Source organism: Xenopus laevis, chromosome 4S, assembly GCF_017654675.1.
Source record: "Xenopus laevis strain J_2021 chromosome 4S, Xenopus_laevis_v10.1, whole genome shotgun sequence".
NCBI lineage: Eukaryota > Metazoa > Chordata > Amphibia > Anura > Pipidae > Xenopus > Xenopus laevis.
Window position 1 is genome coordinate 39,673,103 of NC_054378.1, and position 17,144 is coordinate 39,690,246.

At 37.1% G+C, this 17,144-nt stretch overlaps 1 protein-coding gene across 1 annotated transcript; it reads right to left on the bottom strand.

Annotated features, from left to right (window-relative positions):
* Positions 1-3,002: 3,002 nt before the first annotated feature.
* Positions 3,003-10,868, bottom strand: LOC108705865 (traf2 and NCK-interacting protein kinase-like). Its single transcript, XM_041591489.1, has 11 exons — positions 10,838-10,868; positions 7,773-7,808; positions 7,588-7,653; positions 7,242-7,298; positions 6,271-6,393; positions 5,910-6,020; positions 5,695-5,785; positions 5,191-5,306; positions 4,780-4,834; positions 3,946-4,024; positions 3,003-3,372 (listed from the first exon to the last, which is right to left on the bottom strand). Exons 6-11 carry the CDS (start codon positions 6,012-6,014, stop codon positions 3,003-3,005), a joined length of 816 nt encoding a protein of 271 aa, XP_041447423.1. The 5' UTR covers positions 6,015-6,020; positions 6,271-6,393; positions 7,242-7,298; positions 7,588-7,653; positions 7,773-7,808; positions 10,838-10,868.
* Between the last annotated feature and the right edge of the window lie 6,276 nt (positions 10,869-17,144).

A 17,144-nucleotide genomic window follows, 5' to 3' on the forward strand; every position in this document is an offset into this window, starting at 1 on the left:
TAAGACATATTAGTAAATTAGAGCCCTTGGTGTTTTTCACAACTGTAGCAACATAAGTGTGTCCAATGACTGTACCGTGTCTGTTTCAGTCAAATAAACTTGCAAGGAAAGTTTGGGCTACTTTGGAAATTGAAATGCAGCATATGTTTTCCCATCAGCAACTTACTTTATTGTCAGTAGCATTCAAGGAAATGTGTCAGGTGTAAACATGTACACCCTTCACGTCAGTCCCTGCCCCAACAATCTAAGGCCCCTATCACATTCACACACAATAGGGACAAGTTTATCAGGAGTCAATTAACCTGTATGGGGAGGAAACCCACGGAGACATGGGGACTGGGAGAACATATAGACATCTTGCACAAATTGCCCTGGTTGGAATTTAGGACCCCATTGCTGCAAGGCAACATTGCTACTCATTGAGCCAACACGGGCTATCCTCTTTTCATCCAAAACAACCTTCCATGTTTGTAAGGGCTCATTGCACATGCGACCTCTTGTACAGAGAGACTATTGGTATCTCTTGATCAGGGACTAATTTACATGTTTTGCGCAGTACTGCGGTTTGATCTTTAGAGCTTCAAGTGTAGCAACTAAGTCTGTTATGAGAAAACATAAATTAAGTTTATGTTTTTTGTTACTTGTTTTTTGCTTGCTGCCTCCAGGGCCGCTCCTGCAATGAGGCAAGGTGAGAAACTTGCCTCAGGCTGCATGGAATGGCCAAATACCAGGGGCGGCAAAAAGCCACCTCTGGTAAATTTAAGAGCCAAATTTCTGTTTTTTAACACAGACATTCGGCTTTGCTAGGTCAGGAAATGCTGCTGGCTGCCTCCCAGTGTGGGAAGTGAGACCCGGGATATACAAGTAATTATGCCCCATAAAATCTTATTTGTAGTTTTCCATGATAAATTATGCCATCCTGTATGGTTTCAGTCATTGTATTAAGAGGAGCTGCCACTTTGCACATAAAAGTGTTGTATCAACACTTTATCTACCTATTTGTCATCTACCTATTTTGCCTGTATACCAGTGCCATCAACATGTGTTTGTTTCTTTCATTCATTCATTGGGTACTTTCATAACATTTATTTGTCTGACTGATTCTTTAAAATTATACTGACAATAAAAAACTACACTTCACAATATTAATTAAAATAAAAGTCATGTTGCTTGTTTTTTTGCTGATAGGTCTGACAACCTTACTGTCCCTTCTCAATCTGTCAGTTAGAGTTCCTGATGCTAATGGACCACTGCAGCACAAACATGGCAGCCCCCTCATCAGGGTCCATTTTGTTAATCCCTTGCCTGAGCAGGCAGGAAAGGAGAAGTGGAACCTAGAAAGGTCAGATCTAGTAAGGATAGGCTACTCACCTTAAGAGGTCACTCTATGAGTGACAGATAGTTAGGCTATTTAGCTGAGCAGCCTGAGGCTCAGAAGAGGAGTGTAAGTGGGATTAAGATCCTGGGTAGCAATTGCCCAGTGTAAGTACTGAGTGCAGTGCCGGACTGGGCCAGCAGGACACCAAGAAAAAACTCCAGTGGGCTCCAGCTCTCGTGGGCCCTGTTGGTCCAGACTCGATCCTTGGAGGAAGCCAGAAGCGGCTTCTGTCTTCCTTGATTCTCAGCATGGCTATACTAAAAAGACGGTATGCGCAAGGGGGCAGGTTGCGGCTCAAGGAGGGGAGCCAGAGGGTGCTTTACACCTGGGGTGGGGGACCAGAGGCGTGGTGGGGGGCCCCTTGCCCCCTAGTCCAACACTAACTAAGTGTACAGACTTAATGATGTAGTGATTCCCCTGGGTTCCACTTAGAGAAAAGTCTGAAAGCTAGGTGTACCTTCATTGCTACTGTGTATGTTCTCTTCCCTGCAGGGACTAATACTGACCATTGGTGTTGTGAGTATATGCTTATCAACTCTTGCTCTATGTTCCTGCTTGGTTATGTACACTTCTTTGTGGACTATCCTGTTCAATAAATATGTTCTCTGGTTAAGTTGCAAAAACCACTGGTGCCCTATTATTGTGCACTGCACCTATTTACAGTTGTACTACACCCTGACTCCACACTGTTGTGAGGTCTTAACTCCTGAGAATTGAGGTCTCATCCAGAGCAAAGTATTGGGGTAAAGCTCATAGTTAGAGAATCGTGACACTTAATTTACTACTAGTGTTACATGTGTATGCATTAATGTTAGAATTTTTTGGCTCAGTGAGTTACACCCAAAGAGCTATCATTCTTACCCCAACAATTATAAAACATTAGGGCTTATTTCCAAGAACAACCATGATATGTGCTTGCACAAAAATTGTTGCACTTCTTGCGCCAATTGACAAAAAGTTAATTTACTATATAATTTACAGATCCATAACTATCATCATAAGCTGTTGAAAGTACAACATTTTCCCGAAGATTATGAAACAAGTACTAGCAGATGTTTATATCCACAATAATATTCTCCTAATTGATTTTTTCCCAGTTGATATTTTATAAAACATTTCCCTCTCCTTTACAGTTAATGCAACTCTTTTCTTACACTATATATTAATTATTCAAACGTCAAACATCAGCTTGTTTTTTATTATTTTTATTAATATATAAAAATAAGTATACATTTAAATAGATTATATAAAAATAAACATTTGGTAAAGTATCGAAGTAGATGGACTGTGGCTCCTACATTGTGTTCCCAACCCTTTCCCTCCTTTCCCTTTTGGGAACATAATGAAGGAGCCACATTTCAGATCTTGCAAGGGTAGAATCCATTTTGGGATTTATATATTGTTCTTCCATTTCCTTCCTAAGTCTTGACAAAGTCTTCTTAATGAGGTGTTGCGAGAGAATCTTTAACTTGAATGTTTTATTTCTTTGCTCCTAGGAGAAAATATTTTTAATGTTAGACAAGAAGATCTGTGTTTTATATCTATGCAAATGATAGGGCACTGTAAAAATGGTCATAATGTGATTCCTTAACTGGCTAGCTAAGTTAGTAATTGATAGAAACTTTCACAATTTAAAGTAGAACTGGTTGGAGCTAAAACCATTAGTAATTAAAAAAAAACTAATTACACCTGAAAATGAAAATTCGCTAAAATCCCTAATTTTTTGGATAGTGATCAAAATAGGAATCCTTAAATACCTAAAGCCTTGAATAACCACATAGACATTAAAGATTTCCCAGTAATTGCTTTTTGATTGTAGAGAATATGAGTCATTTGCATTACCTTTATGTATATGCTCTGCTATGCTATATTGCACCTCGTCTTCATCTCGATTATATGTGATGAATCTGTTTAATAGGAGTTCCTTTGCGAATGGTCTTTTGGCTGGATCCTTCTGAAGGCATTTATTAATAAATCTGTGGAATTTATTACTCCTGGGGGGAAAGAAACAAGGCAGAAGTGTTACTGATGATGTAATAAAACACAGAGCCAGAATTATTCAAAAAGGACACTGAAGTCTGTTGGGTGATAGGGAATTAAAATGGGAGATGTTTCTTTTCATTGAATAATTTGGGCCAACAAAGTGTAAGCTCTTGAATTTATAAAAAGGGTGATGTCTCTTAAATAATACTAATAACTTGAACACAGCCCATCATCACAGCAATGGATAGCGTGGATACAGTAGTGACACTTACATTTGAGCTCATTGAACTTATCTCTTTCCCACTTTAACACCTTCCCCGGCCTTATGCTTCAGTGTCTCTTTCCCCATTTCCCCACCCTCACTGCTTAAGGTGGCCATAGACGCATCAATAATATTGTACAAAAAAAATTCTGGTAACATATTCGGTGCGTGTATGGTGGGAAACGAGCCAACCGATATTGGCAGAAGACTTGGATATGGGTTGGCTTATCGATCAAAAAGATTTTTTTCCAGGAAAGATTGTAATTGTAACGTATATGGCCACCTTAAATCCTATTTCTGTAAAAAAAAAAAAAGGACTCACCATATATCCTCTTTTAGAGCTGGAGCTGGACCATTCATAATCCTTTCGGAAAGCTCAGCACCACGGAGTTTAATGTGTGCTGTAAGTGTAAGAGAACACAATATTACTATTCTTACAAATTTACAAGGGGCCAACATATTTTGCAGCATTGTACAGTAGAGGGTGACTACATCAAATATTCTGATGAGTTTCTATTATCAGAACCAATCAATGATTTATTTAAACTTTTTGAGATAATAATTTCCTTCTTTAAGGGTAAGGCCACACTGGTCATTTTGGGGTGATTTGTTCCCCTGGCGACTAATCGCCTCGTCTTTGCAGTGACCAATCTCCCCAAACGCCTTCCCTCATTCTGAGCCGGTTAAAATAATAAACGCCGGCGCTAACCACACGCGGCGCTTTGTTTTCCGAAGTCGCCTGAAGGGTGGAAACTTCGGGCGACTGCGAAAAACGAATTAGCGCCGGCATTTTTTTATTTTAGCCGACGCAGAGTGAGGGAAGGCAATTGGGGAGATTGGTCACCGCAAAGACGAGGCGATTAGTCGCTAGGCGACCAAATCTTCCCAAAATTCCCAGTGTGGCCTTACCCTCATACATAACAAATAAATAAATGCAGTCTGGTTGGAATAATTGTAGCGTGTTCACAGTGACAGACAGATATTGGACATATAGGGCAGTATATGGCTATAATAAAAGCACAGAAAAGATTCTCTGATTCATGGCCGATTTACATGTTTCATTGTTATAGAATAGGTGATACCCCCTGACCTTCCTAAAAACACTCCTCCATAAATGAACATAAACGCACGCAAAATGTTATTTAAGATTACTTACGAGGATTGTATTCTGCCATTTCTATGGCTGTGATTCCTAAAGACCACACATCCACCTAGAAAATAAAAACAAAAAGCAACACCCATTTAGCAAACAAATTATAATCATTGTTACAGAAGATAAAGATACTTCTACTGACTATCCCTCCTCATCCTGTCTCAGGGTCAATATGGGATGCTAAATGACTAATACTTTAGAGCCAAGCTACGTTGTATTACTATGAAACATTTCCAGTAGCCGACTTCAACTATAAACATTTATGATTTTACATTTTCAAGAGTCTCTACTGGGAGAAAAAAAGCTCTACAAATTACATTTGGCATGGATTTGTTATTCCTGCCTTAAGAGTGCAATTTGTTTAATCACTTTAATGAAAACTGAACTAAATGACAACTATTTTATTAATTATACCTTGTAGTTATAATGTACACTTCTTGTAAAACATGCATGGACTTCAGGTGCCATCCAACAGCGGGTTCCTGCATTACTTGTACTGATGGGCCCTATTGTGGCAAGGCCAAAATCAACTGAAATTGAAAGAAACAAGCATGAATTTACTTTGTACAACGCAGTAATAACATCTATGACAATACAGAAAGGTGCTACAGTTATTACAAATGGAAATATATTTTTGAAGCAGTATTTTCTTTTGTCTGGTGCTGACTATTGATTTGAACCAGGTGCAAAGAGAGTGTAAAGACAGAGACAAATAAAACACTGAACATTCTTAATGACTGTATATTGGAACGATGCTTATAATGATATTTTTGAATTATGCAAAGGTGCAATTTTTGGGTAGAGATCCCCTTTAAAGTTTTATGATGCCTAAGAAAAGCTAGGCATTGAGATGAGCAATAAATGTACCCTTTGCTTCTGTGGCACCCATTCTTCCTATAGATAATAAACGTCACTTACTTATCTTCACACGGGCCGTAGAAGTTAACATTATATTGGCGCCCTTGAGATCATGATGTATCACGTTCAGTTCCTGTAAGTAATCCAGGCCCTAGAAAGATGAATAAAGCAAACATGATGAACATGTATATATTTTTATATTCTAGAATTAATAGGATGCAAAGTCGGTGAGCAGAGATTATGAAAAGCAATGAAGGGGTTAATATCTGTCTTACCTGTAAAACTTTCTTGCATATGTATGAAATCCAGGTCTCATCCAAGGATCTATTGGGCGTGCTCCTAATTAAGGCGTCTACGGAGCCACCAGCACACATTGTCATAGCAATCTAGAATAGAAATAAAATGTTTTTATTTATAGTGTATATAAATATTATAGTGTATATATATATATATATATATGTTGCCTAAAATCTATCTATCTGTCTGTGTGTCTGTGTAACATTCCTAGTAATCAGTAGCAGTAACGGGTCTGAAATAATCAGTGTTATATTTATTAACTTTGATTGAGATTTTCTCCTTCTTGGCATGTGCAATGCAAGACCATTGTGTGCTTTTATTTAAGAAGTATATCCTTACCCATAGCGCCTCTTCATTTGAAATGCTGGGCCGTAGATAAAAGGCTCCATAAAAGGCAGGGAAGTTGTCATGGCCAGAAACGCGTTCAAGTACGTACAGTTCAGCAAGGATCTCTTCATTATCCTAGATATAGAAATACTGATCATTAAATTAGTCTTGATAACTATTTAATCCTTGTTGTAAAACATAGAATTCATTAGTTTGCCATCAGTGTACCACAGTGCCAACACCACAGATACTAACTTCCCAAACAAACTTGATAGTAGGGATGACCTCACCGGATCAGAACTCGAGGAAACCAAACTTGGATAGAGCCAGTTAACTTTATTAATCCATGTTAAGAATACAAAAGTGTAAGCGGGCAGGGGAACTAGCTTTACGCATTTCGTGACTGGAGTCACTTCCTCAGAAGTTTCTGAATGCGTAAAGCTAGTAAAGGTTATCAGTTCTCTCAAGTCTCTCTGTGATGTGCTGTAATGGCGTCCACTCTCAACCATAGAATCTAACTTCCCCTCTTTCTCTTCTATGCCGCTCCATGTGTTTACTTGCAATGTGTTGAACTGAGTTGTGATTTTTTTGTTATGATTTGGTGTGATTTAAATCCCCTTCTGTTAGGGGTGGTTACTTTATAGTATTGTTACAAAGAGATTAATGAATATAAGTCACACATTTGCCTTTTATAAGCTGCAAATATTACAAGCGGATGATATAGTTAGTTTTGCATTTATTAAATAATTAAACCTCCAGTGAATATTTCACCGGGCTGAGCAGAGCTTGGGGCATTTAAAGAAGTCCATTTCTAATCATTACAAATTCCATTTTGCATTATGACTATCCATTATATAAGGGGGCGACTTGCTAATCATGGTTTATAAAGTCTCTTTTTACTGGCAGTTGATTTGTATGTGTAACACAACACTTTCTGCAATATTCTCATTATAATAAATTAAATAGTAAAAAATATACATTACCCTAAGGTCTTTTATCACTTTTATGGCCACTTCTTTCTTTTCCTTAAAATGCCATGCCTGAAAGAAAACAGATTTGTGGTGAATTTTGACTTGAATTTGATAAAGTACCTGGGTATAACGACATGGGTCTTTGCAGTCTCAGAAACAAAAAACAAACTCCAAAAGGAAATATGAATCCTGCTTAAAATGTGGCATATGTGGCAATTTAGTGATACATGACATATGTATGAATATTTATATACTAGAGAGATAAATATATACAATATATAGAATTACATTGAGATGTTAAGGGCCACAAAAGGTAGGTCATTCCCACCCCTTACAATCTTAAAATCTCATATCTGACCTTATGGATTACTCCAAATCCTCCTGATCCAACACATTGTTCGAGGTCTATCCAGCCAGTTGGGTCCTAAAAAAAAATAAAATGCAAAATTTGAAAATAAGACAATATAATGCCAGGTGGTGGGGGGAGAATAGAGGGAGAAGGCTGAAAACAGGGATAATAATGTAAAAAATGTTTTTGCATACCGGGCATAGTTTGTCAAATCCATGTTCATTGCAGACCTGGTAAAGGAAAACATTATTTTAGATCAACTCAGTAAATAGACAAAAAGAATAAATATTGCAAGCTTTTCTTTTTAGTTTGTTGCTCATTTAGTTTGTTCAGGTTGAGAGGCATCCCCATAAGATTCCTCACTGTGTTCCTTGTTAAGCAGTTTTTTAATTTATATTTAGTATAGCAAAGAGGCCTTGTGCCCAAACAGTGTTGTTAATGGTGGACATAACTATTACAAAGATTATTATTCTTTTGTATATGGGTTATGGTTTGTCCTAATAGAACTAATGTGTGTGAGACTTTTAGGGGGTTATTTACTAAAACTCGAATTTCTCATATTTGTATTAAACTAAGCTTGACTAAACTCCCATCCACAATTTTATCTTATTTATCAATAAAATAACTTGAAACAGTCAGGTCGGGGAAAAAATTGCGAAAACGGGGAAAAGCCCAAATTATTTGGATTTGAATACTGAATTGCTTAATTTTTTCAGGTTATTGCCTGAAAACCCCAATTTTTTTGGTTTACCAGACAAAATCCAATGCAGACCACGATACCTTCAAATTGTAAAAAGGACATCTCCCATTGACCTATACACAACAGTGACCGGTTTGAAATCGTGAGTGTTTTTTTCTCCTCTAAACATTAACATTTTTGCCCAAAAAAACTCAGGCAGAAAAAAAAAATCGAGTTTAGTAAATAACACCTTTAAACTTTGGGCAATGTATTCCAGAGCCGCAAAGAAAAAAATGGCCCGTTTGTGGGTTTCCCCATGTAATGTGTGCAGCATGGTGTTGTAGTGATAAGCATTGATGGCTTCCCTCTGGGCACTGCAGTTTATGTGGATACTCCAAAAACATATAGTTCTTAAAGGGGTAATTTATCAAAAGTGAAATTAATAGTGAAGTTCCGCCACTCTCCATTCATTTCTATGGGATTTTTATAGGCGTATTTATCAAAGGGTGAACTTTCACTTCACCCATTGATAAATACGCCTTTCAAAATCCCATAGCAATGAATTGAGAGCTGCGGAACTTCACTCTTTGATAAATTTACCCCAAAGTGTTTTAGCATAACCTGGACTGGTGATTTAAACTGCAGTTTGGTTATTAGGTTCCCAGACATTAGTGGGCCTAAATGAAGCCATACTAAATAAACATTATGCTAAACATGTCCCAATAAATCAATCCGTTCAATGCACAAAGTGTCCTTGATAGTAAATCATACCTCAAGTGATGGAAACAGATCATCACAAATGCTTTCTTCTTCCCCACTATATATAACCATGTCATCACTATTGTTTTCTTCTTCCTCTTGTTCTTGTAGATTATGTTCTTCCTCTGAGGCATTACTCTGGCTGATCTCTGTGCCAGGCTCCTCAGGTTGCTCCTGGAAATGGCCAATATTTGTCTGAGGATTTTCCTGGCCATTGTCATGGGCAATGATTTCCTCAGGTTGTTTCTGTTTAAGAATAAAAACATACAATTAATCCATTTGTTGCTATACTAATATATATATTACATATGGCAATGTGACACAGTATTGGAAAATAAAGTTAGTAATCTGTTATGTGAATATCTTGTTTGTAGGGGTGGGCACATTTGACCCATTTCGTTAGCCAAAAATTCACCGTCAGTGAAAATTTGCCAAAATACATACAAGTCTAGGGCTTCAAAAATGTGCTCATCCCTACAATGTCCCATGTAATGTGTGCAGCATGATGTTGTAGTGATAAGCATTGATGGCTTCCCTCTGGGCACTGCAGTTTATGTGGATAAAAATATATAGTTCTTAAAGTGTTTTACCATGAGCTGGACTGGTGATTTAAACTGCAGTTTGGTTTTTAGGTTCCCAGACATTAGTGGGCCTAAACAAAGCCATACTAAATAAACTTTATTCTAAACATGTCCCAATAAATCAATAAGTTCAATGCACAAAATGTCTTAATGTCCTTGATAGAAAATCATACCTCAAGTGATGGAAACAGATAATCAATAATGCTTTCTTCTTCATCACTACATATAACCATGTCATCCCTATTGTTTTCTTTTTCTGCTTGTTCTTCTAGCTTTTCTTCTTCCTCTGGGGCATTACCCTGGCTGATCTCTGTGCCAGGCTCCTCAGGTTGCTCGTGGAAATGGCCAATATTTGTCACAGGATTTTCCTGGCAATTGTCATGGGCAATCATTTCCTCAAGTTGTTTCTGTTTAAGAATAAAAACATACAATTAATCCATTTGTTGCTATACTAATATCTATTGCATATGGCAAATAAAGTTGGTAATGTGTTATGTGAATATCTTGATTGTAGGGATGGGCGAATTTGACCCATTTCACTTTGCCAAAAACTGCCGGCAGTGGAAATTGGCCAAAATATATTAGAGTCTATGGGCATCAAAAATTCGCTCATCTCTACCGTATGTTTTCCTCTCAAGCATCAATACTGTGATTATCTGGTTGGTGATGCATAAGAGAGAGAGTGAATGACAAAGATAATTTCAGATCAATTCTGATTTATAGAGAAGGTGCAAAAACATGCATTTATGACAAGGTAAATGTTTTTTATAATTCCCATTATTCAATTACGCGGCAGTTGTCTGTGGCAATTTCTACATTCTGCTCTGGTTTCCCCTGGGTAAGAGAGAGATATAACAGGAGTTCTAACTCAAAGACAACTTTAATAAAAGTAAAATGTATTTTCAAAGTTTTCAATGTATTCCAGAGCTGCAAAGAAAAAAAATGACCTGTTTGTGGGTTTCCCCATGTAATGTGTGCAGCATGGTGTTGTAGTGATAAGCATTGATGGCTTCCCTCTGGGCACTGCAGTTTATGTGGACACTCCAAAAATATATAGTTCTTAAAGTGTTTTAGCATGAGAGCTGGACTGGTGATTTAAACTGCAGTTTGGTTTTTAGGTTCCTAGACATTAGTGGGCCTAAACAAAGCCATACTAAATAAATGTTACGCTAAACATGTCCCAATAAATCAATCAGTTCAATGCACAAAATGTCTTAATGTCCTTGATAGTAAATCATACCTCAAGTGATGGAAACAGATCATCACAAATGCTTTCTTCTTCCCCACTAGATATAAGCATGTCATCACTATTGTTTTCTTCTTCCTCTTGTTCTTCTAGAATTTCTTCTTCCTCTGAGGCATTACCCTGGCTGATCTCTGTGCCAGGCTCCTCAGGTTGCTCCTGGAAAAGAGATAGAAGATTATTGGTCACATGATTGATTCTGTTAAGTAAATGTGAGATAATTAATTGAGCTCTACAAAGAAGGCTTTAAAATATATTTAGCAAAAAGCTATACCTCAAGAAATGGAAACAGATTATCATTACTGCTTTCTTCTTCCTCTTCTAAATTTTGTTCTTCTAGACTTTCTTCTTCTAGACTTTCTTCTTCTAGACTTTCTTCCTCCTCTGAGGCATTACCCTGGCTGATCTCTGTGCCAGGCTCCTCAGGTTGCTCCTGGAAAAGAGATAGAAGTTTATTGATCACATGGATCACATGATTGATTCTGTTAAGCAAATGTAAGATAATTAATTGAGCTCTACAAAGAATGAAGGCTTTATAAAGAAGGCTTTAAAATATATTAAGCAAAAAGCCATGTATTGTTGGGGAAGAGGCATGTTGTGTTTTTTTTTAATTCATTTAAAACTACTTACCTGATAGCTGTGATGGCTAATATTGTCCTCAGGTTCTTCCTGGCAGATTTCATGACCATTGTTTTCATCAGGTTCTTCTTGGCAGCTGTTATGGCCAATATTTGTCTCCTGGCAAATGTCATGGGCAATGATTTCCTCGGGTTTTTTCTGTTTAAGAATAAAAACATACAATTAATCCATTTGTTGCTATACTAATATCTATTGCATATGGCAATGTGACAAAGTATTTTCAAAGTTTTATGTTTTCCTACTTACCTCACTGATATTAACATTGGTTTCTACTGGTTCCTAGTTGAAAGAAAAAAAAATGAAATCAATTATTTGTTGGAAAATGCGAAAATATACTTCCCATGATATTATGGGTTTGTTTTGTTTTAATTGTGTTAGCCTCTCTAAAATATTTACCTGGCAGAGAAGATTGCCATATCCAGAACAGTAGAACAGTTCATATATGTCATGTTGCTTTATTTAATTAAATATTATTTAAATATAACTAATAATAAACTATTATTTGCTTACCAAACAGGGCATTTCTGTGTACATCTTCGGTAGTACCTGTTTTTTAAATAAAAAAAGGAGGGTAAGAGATTATTGATCAAGATAAATAAAAGACACATTATACTATGAGATATAGTTTTGAGTATAAATGAATGCAGGGTTGGCATCTATTTTCTCATAAAAATGCAAGGGGTTACTGGATTGCCCCTTGCTGGAAAAGAAAAGGATAATTATACATTAGCAATGAAATGGATTCTTAGCAATCAGGTCAATGTTGGTATGTAAGTGGTAATGGCCAATCTGTAAATCAACTGAAATGTTAGATACATTTGTGTAGAGTTAGTGTCTAAGGCTACTGATCCACAGATAAGTCTGACTTGTAATTTAACAAAATCTAGTTAACAAACTAAACAAAATGTGGCCCCTTGGGAGTAACATATGCTAGGCTATGCATCATAGTTCAAGAGTGTTATATCTGCTAGAAGGTTTGGAGTGTTTTAAGTTTTATTATATTTTACGACATTGTTACATTATCCTCCATCTTTAACAAAACGTTTATTTATGACAAGTTTCTCTACTTACCAAAATGACTTCATTTTTCTCTTTTTTAACTTTTTTAACCTGGCAAAAGAAAATAGGTTTGAATATTAGAGGCAATGATCAAGGTGTAACTAAATGAATAGGTCCATTAGAAGTTAGAATTAGGAAACTTAGCAGTTCCCAACCTCTAAGACCATTTTCCTTATAAAACAATACAGAAAACAAGGTATGATTTAATATTAGATATGCAGAAAGTGTACAAAATATAAGGCTATTATAAGCTGTTTCTTACAGTGAGTAATGAAAGGATTTGGTTTAGATCTAGCCAAAACCAACGATATATGAAATTTGTAATTAGAGATGCACCAAATCCACTATTTTGGATTCGGCCGAACCCCCGAATCCTTTGTGAAAGATTTGGCCAAATACCGGTCCGAATCCGAATCCTAATTTGCACTTGCATCTATATATAATTAGGGGTCGGAAGTGGAAAAAATGCATTTTCCTTCCCCGCCCCTAATTTGTATATGCAAATTTGGATTCGATTTGGCCAGGCAGAAAGACTCTGCTGAATCTGAATCCTGCTGAAAAAGGCCGAATCCTGTCCGAATCCCCAACCGAATCCTGGATTCAGTGCATCCCTATTTGTAATATTATTTTTCTATTAGATATGCAAAATTATCATAAAGTAAAGCTACATCCCACCATGGAGCTGTTATAGCTTCAACATGGGGAAACAAATTCACTAAATCGATCAAAGAATGATGTAACTTTCTGGCTCCGGGCCCCTCCTGCAAATAAATATTTGGAGGGACCAGCGCAGAGCTATACCTACCCAGAAATACTCGCCCACCCACTCACCACCCCTGGCTGACATTTCCTGCCACCACTGATGTCCCCCTTCTCCCTGGTTGGAAGTAGGAGAGCGGCTGGGGGATTTCTTCGGCCTTAAACAGCTATAGAGAAAGAGGACCCCATGGTCCGGGCCCCCCTGTTCCTTGGGCCACGACTGCGGGGTCTGCTTCCTCTATAGTTATGCCAGTGAACTCAAATTTGAATCCGTTAACACAGGGGTCCCCAACCTTTTTTGGCCCGGGGACTAAAAAAGAGCCAATTTTTTTTCCAAGTATGGAGGGGTCAGGGAGTGGTCAGATGGGTTGTGAGGGGTCGGCGTCCAATTTGGGTGCGCCAGTGTCCTATTTGGCGCGCCGGCATCCAATTTGGGCGTGGGTTAATTGTTCAGCAGTCCAGTTCAGGACTGGCCCTGCGGTTGGGGACCCCTGAGTTAACAGGAAAATAACATTTATAGCACTTTCGTTTTCAAAGGTATATTTGATGAAATTTAAATTTTCATCACATGCATTTTAGTTTGTCATTAACAGTTTACACAGTTTTTCCATACAAACTAAAAATCTAGGATATGAGTATAAAAAAAACCCTTACTTTCGTAAAACATTTGAAAATACTGCATATGCGTCGAAACATGATGGTTTTTGTATGTCGATAAGTCTTTCTGTTGATTTGTATGTCAAAAATTCTTTCTCTTGATTTATTTGTCGAAAATTCTTTCTCTTGATTTATATGTCGAAAATTCTGTTGATTTGTATGTCGAAAATTTTGTTGATTTGTAGGTCGAATATTCTTTCTGTGGAGAGAGAAAAATCATTGGTTACATATTATGTAATAATCCGATGAATTGGTTATAAATAAGGTAACTGAAAATGAATGTCCAGTAACATTAAGGTAACATTAGAGTGACAATTAATGACTAGAAAAAACTGCACTTTGAAGCACACTAATATCTTTTCATATCCCCATAATTACTCCACTAGCAGAACTTAGGCCTACACAACAACTATATACAGTATAGCTATATTGCTATATGTAGATGAAAATAGGGAATGTATAATATATGTACATATGTATACCATTAGTAAAGGGAATGCGACCATTATTGTCTGTAGGGCCAAGCACTTCATCCCCTTCAAACTCAAATGGTTTGCAATTACCCCACTAACAGCTACTAAGCCCTACGCAGCAGCTATATGAATATGAATATTAATTTTTCTAACATTTTCCCCAGTGTATGATGATGAGCTCCACTCACCTCAGTTGCCTGATACAGAATGAGGCAGTTAGAGCTTGTTTTCAAACATTAACTCTGTGTGCACTGTGACATCACAATGTATCATGTGTCCCATTATGACATCACACCTGCAAACTACGGTCAGGAAATTCAGCCTTAGCAGATAATCTGCTCTTTTAAGGACAGTTACAAATTAATAGAAAGACTGTATTGAGATATGTCGTTTGTTGGCGGCGCTATGATATTATAATAACTACTGCATTGCTATTTGTATGTTAAATGAAAATAAGGAATGTGTTAATATTATATATAGGCTATTAGTACAGGCAATGCCACCATTGTTGTTTGTTGGGCCAAGCAACCCCCCCCCCACACACACACACATTTACCCCACTAGCAGACACTAATAAGGCCTATCCAGCAGCTACCTTTATATTTATAGTAATATTGTTATTTTAAAAATTTCCCCAGCGTGTCATGAGCTCCACTCACCTCAGTTGCCTGATACAGAATGAGGCAGTTAGAGCTTGTTTTCAAACATTAAATCTGTGTGCACTGTGACATCACAATGTATTATGTGTCACATTATGACATCACACCTGCAAACTATGGTCAGGAAATTCAGCCTTAGCAGATAATCTGCTCTTTTAAGGACAGTTAGAAATTAATGCAAATAGAAAGACTGTATTGAGATTGTGTTTAAAATGGAATATGTCTTTTCTTGGCGGCGCTATGATATTATAATAACTCTATTGCATTGCTATATGTATGTTAAATGAAAATAAGGAATGTGCTAATATTATATATAGGCTATTAGTACAGGCAATGCCACCATTGTTTGTTGGGCCAAGCAACCCCCCCTGCATTTACCCCACTAGCAGACAATAATAAGGCCTATCCAGCAGCTACCTTTATATTTATATTAATATTGTTATTTTAACATTTTCCCCAGCGTGTCATGAGCTCCACTCACCTCAGTCTCCTGATCAAGAATGAGACAGTCTGGGCTGGTTATGAACAGCTGTGATAATGTCCATTATGACATCACAATGATATGTCACATGACTAGCTGCTGATCAGAGGATACAAAATGAGCATAAAAACTGCACATAGTTCTACAATTATTTCAAAGAGATTATGGTTAAAATGCTGTTTGCTTATTTTTTGACCCTTTTATTTTTATGTAGGCAGTGTAAATATATGAATGTATAATATATTGATATAAAGTATGGAGGTATAATACATAAGTAGCACACAGGTATAGAGAATGGCCCAGATATTTGTACAGCATTTGAAATATATCAATACTGATAATTGCACCATTACTGTATGTGCTCTATACTATATCATCAGAGGGGGTTCATTCATTATTATGGGTATCAGTACAGGGAATGACATTACTGTATGTATAATACATCATTAATGGGAATGTGCCCTTTATTATCAGACAGATTTACTAGAGATTGAACAAGGAATCCAGAAGGATTTAAAATATGGTAAAGCAGCACTCATAGAACATTTAGGTACTTATGTTATTTAGACATATTAAAGGGGTTGTTCACCTTCCAAACAGTTTTTTCAATTCAGTTGTTTTTAGATTGTTCCCCAGAAATAAAGACTTTTCAAATACTTTCCATTATTTATTTTTTACGTTTTTTCCAAAATCTAAGTGTAAAGTTGAATGTTTGTGTCTGTGGTGTTTGAGTCTGGCAGCTCAGTAATTCAGGTGCAGACTCTGAACTGTTACAATTTTGTAACATTGAGTTGATCCATTTCTCAGCAGCATCTCTGGAGTATTAGCAACAATTGTATCAAGTCTAACAGCTGCCTGTAATGAAACCCAGAGATTCTGCTCAGCAGCGACAAAGATAAGAAATGTATCAATTAAATGTATCTATTTAGAACAGTTTACAGGATCGGCGACCCCCCCCCCTCCCAGAGCTGTTTCAGAAGGAGAGAAATGACAATTTACACTTCAATATTAGAAAAACAGTCACACATAGAAAATAGAAAGTCATTGGAAAAAGTCGTTATTTCTGGTGATCTATCTGAAACCAACTAGTTGTTTGAAGGTGAACAACCCCTTTAATAAAGAATAAAGAGATTTAAGGACTTTTGCAGGCTATCACTCTGAAAAAAGGAAAAGAAGCCAGTGTTTTTTGGGACTTAGAAACTTTTTCCACTACAAATATGATGTAAGTAACAGAAGAATGATGAAGATCTATGTACATCAATGCACTTTGCCTGGTCTGAGCTGCAGTTTAACTAATTTGCAGAGTAACGTCCATTCGCCAGAGTGAAAATCCGCCTGTGGGAATTACCGCTAGCGCCTGTCTATTTTGCTAGCGAAGTTAGGCTTGAGCCCGTTAGTAAATCTACGAAGTGCCTGAAAGCGGTAACGCTGGCGAATCGTTACTCACTTTGCTCTTTAGTAAAGATGCCGCAAAGTCCTAATCCTAATTTACTATTGATACTCATTGTTCTACATGTAAGAGAGTGAATTGTGTTGTGGGTGGGTGAAAGAGTTAAAATGTTGTTTGTGAATTATGT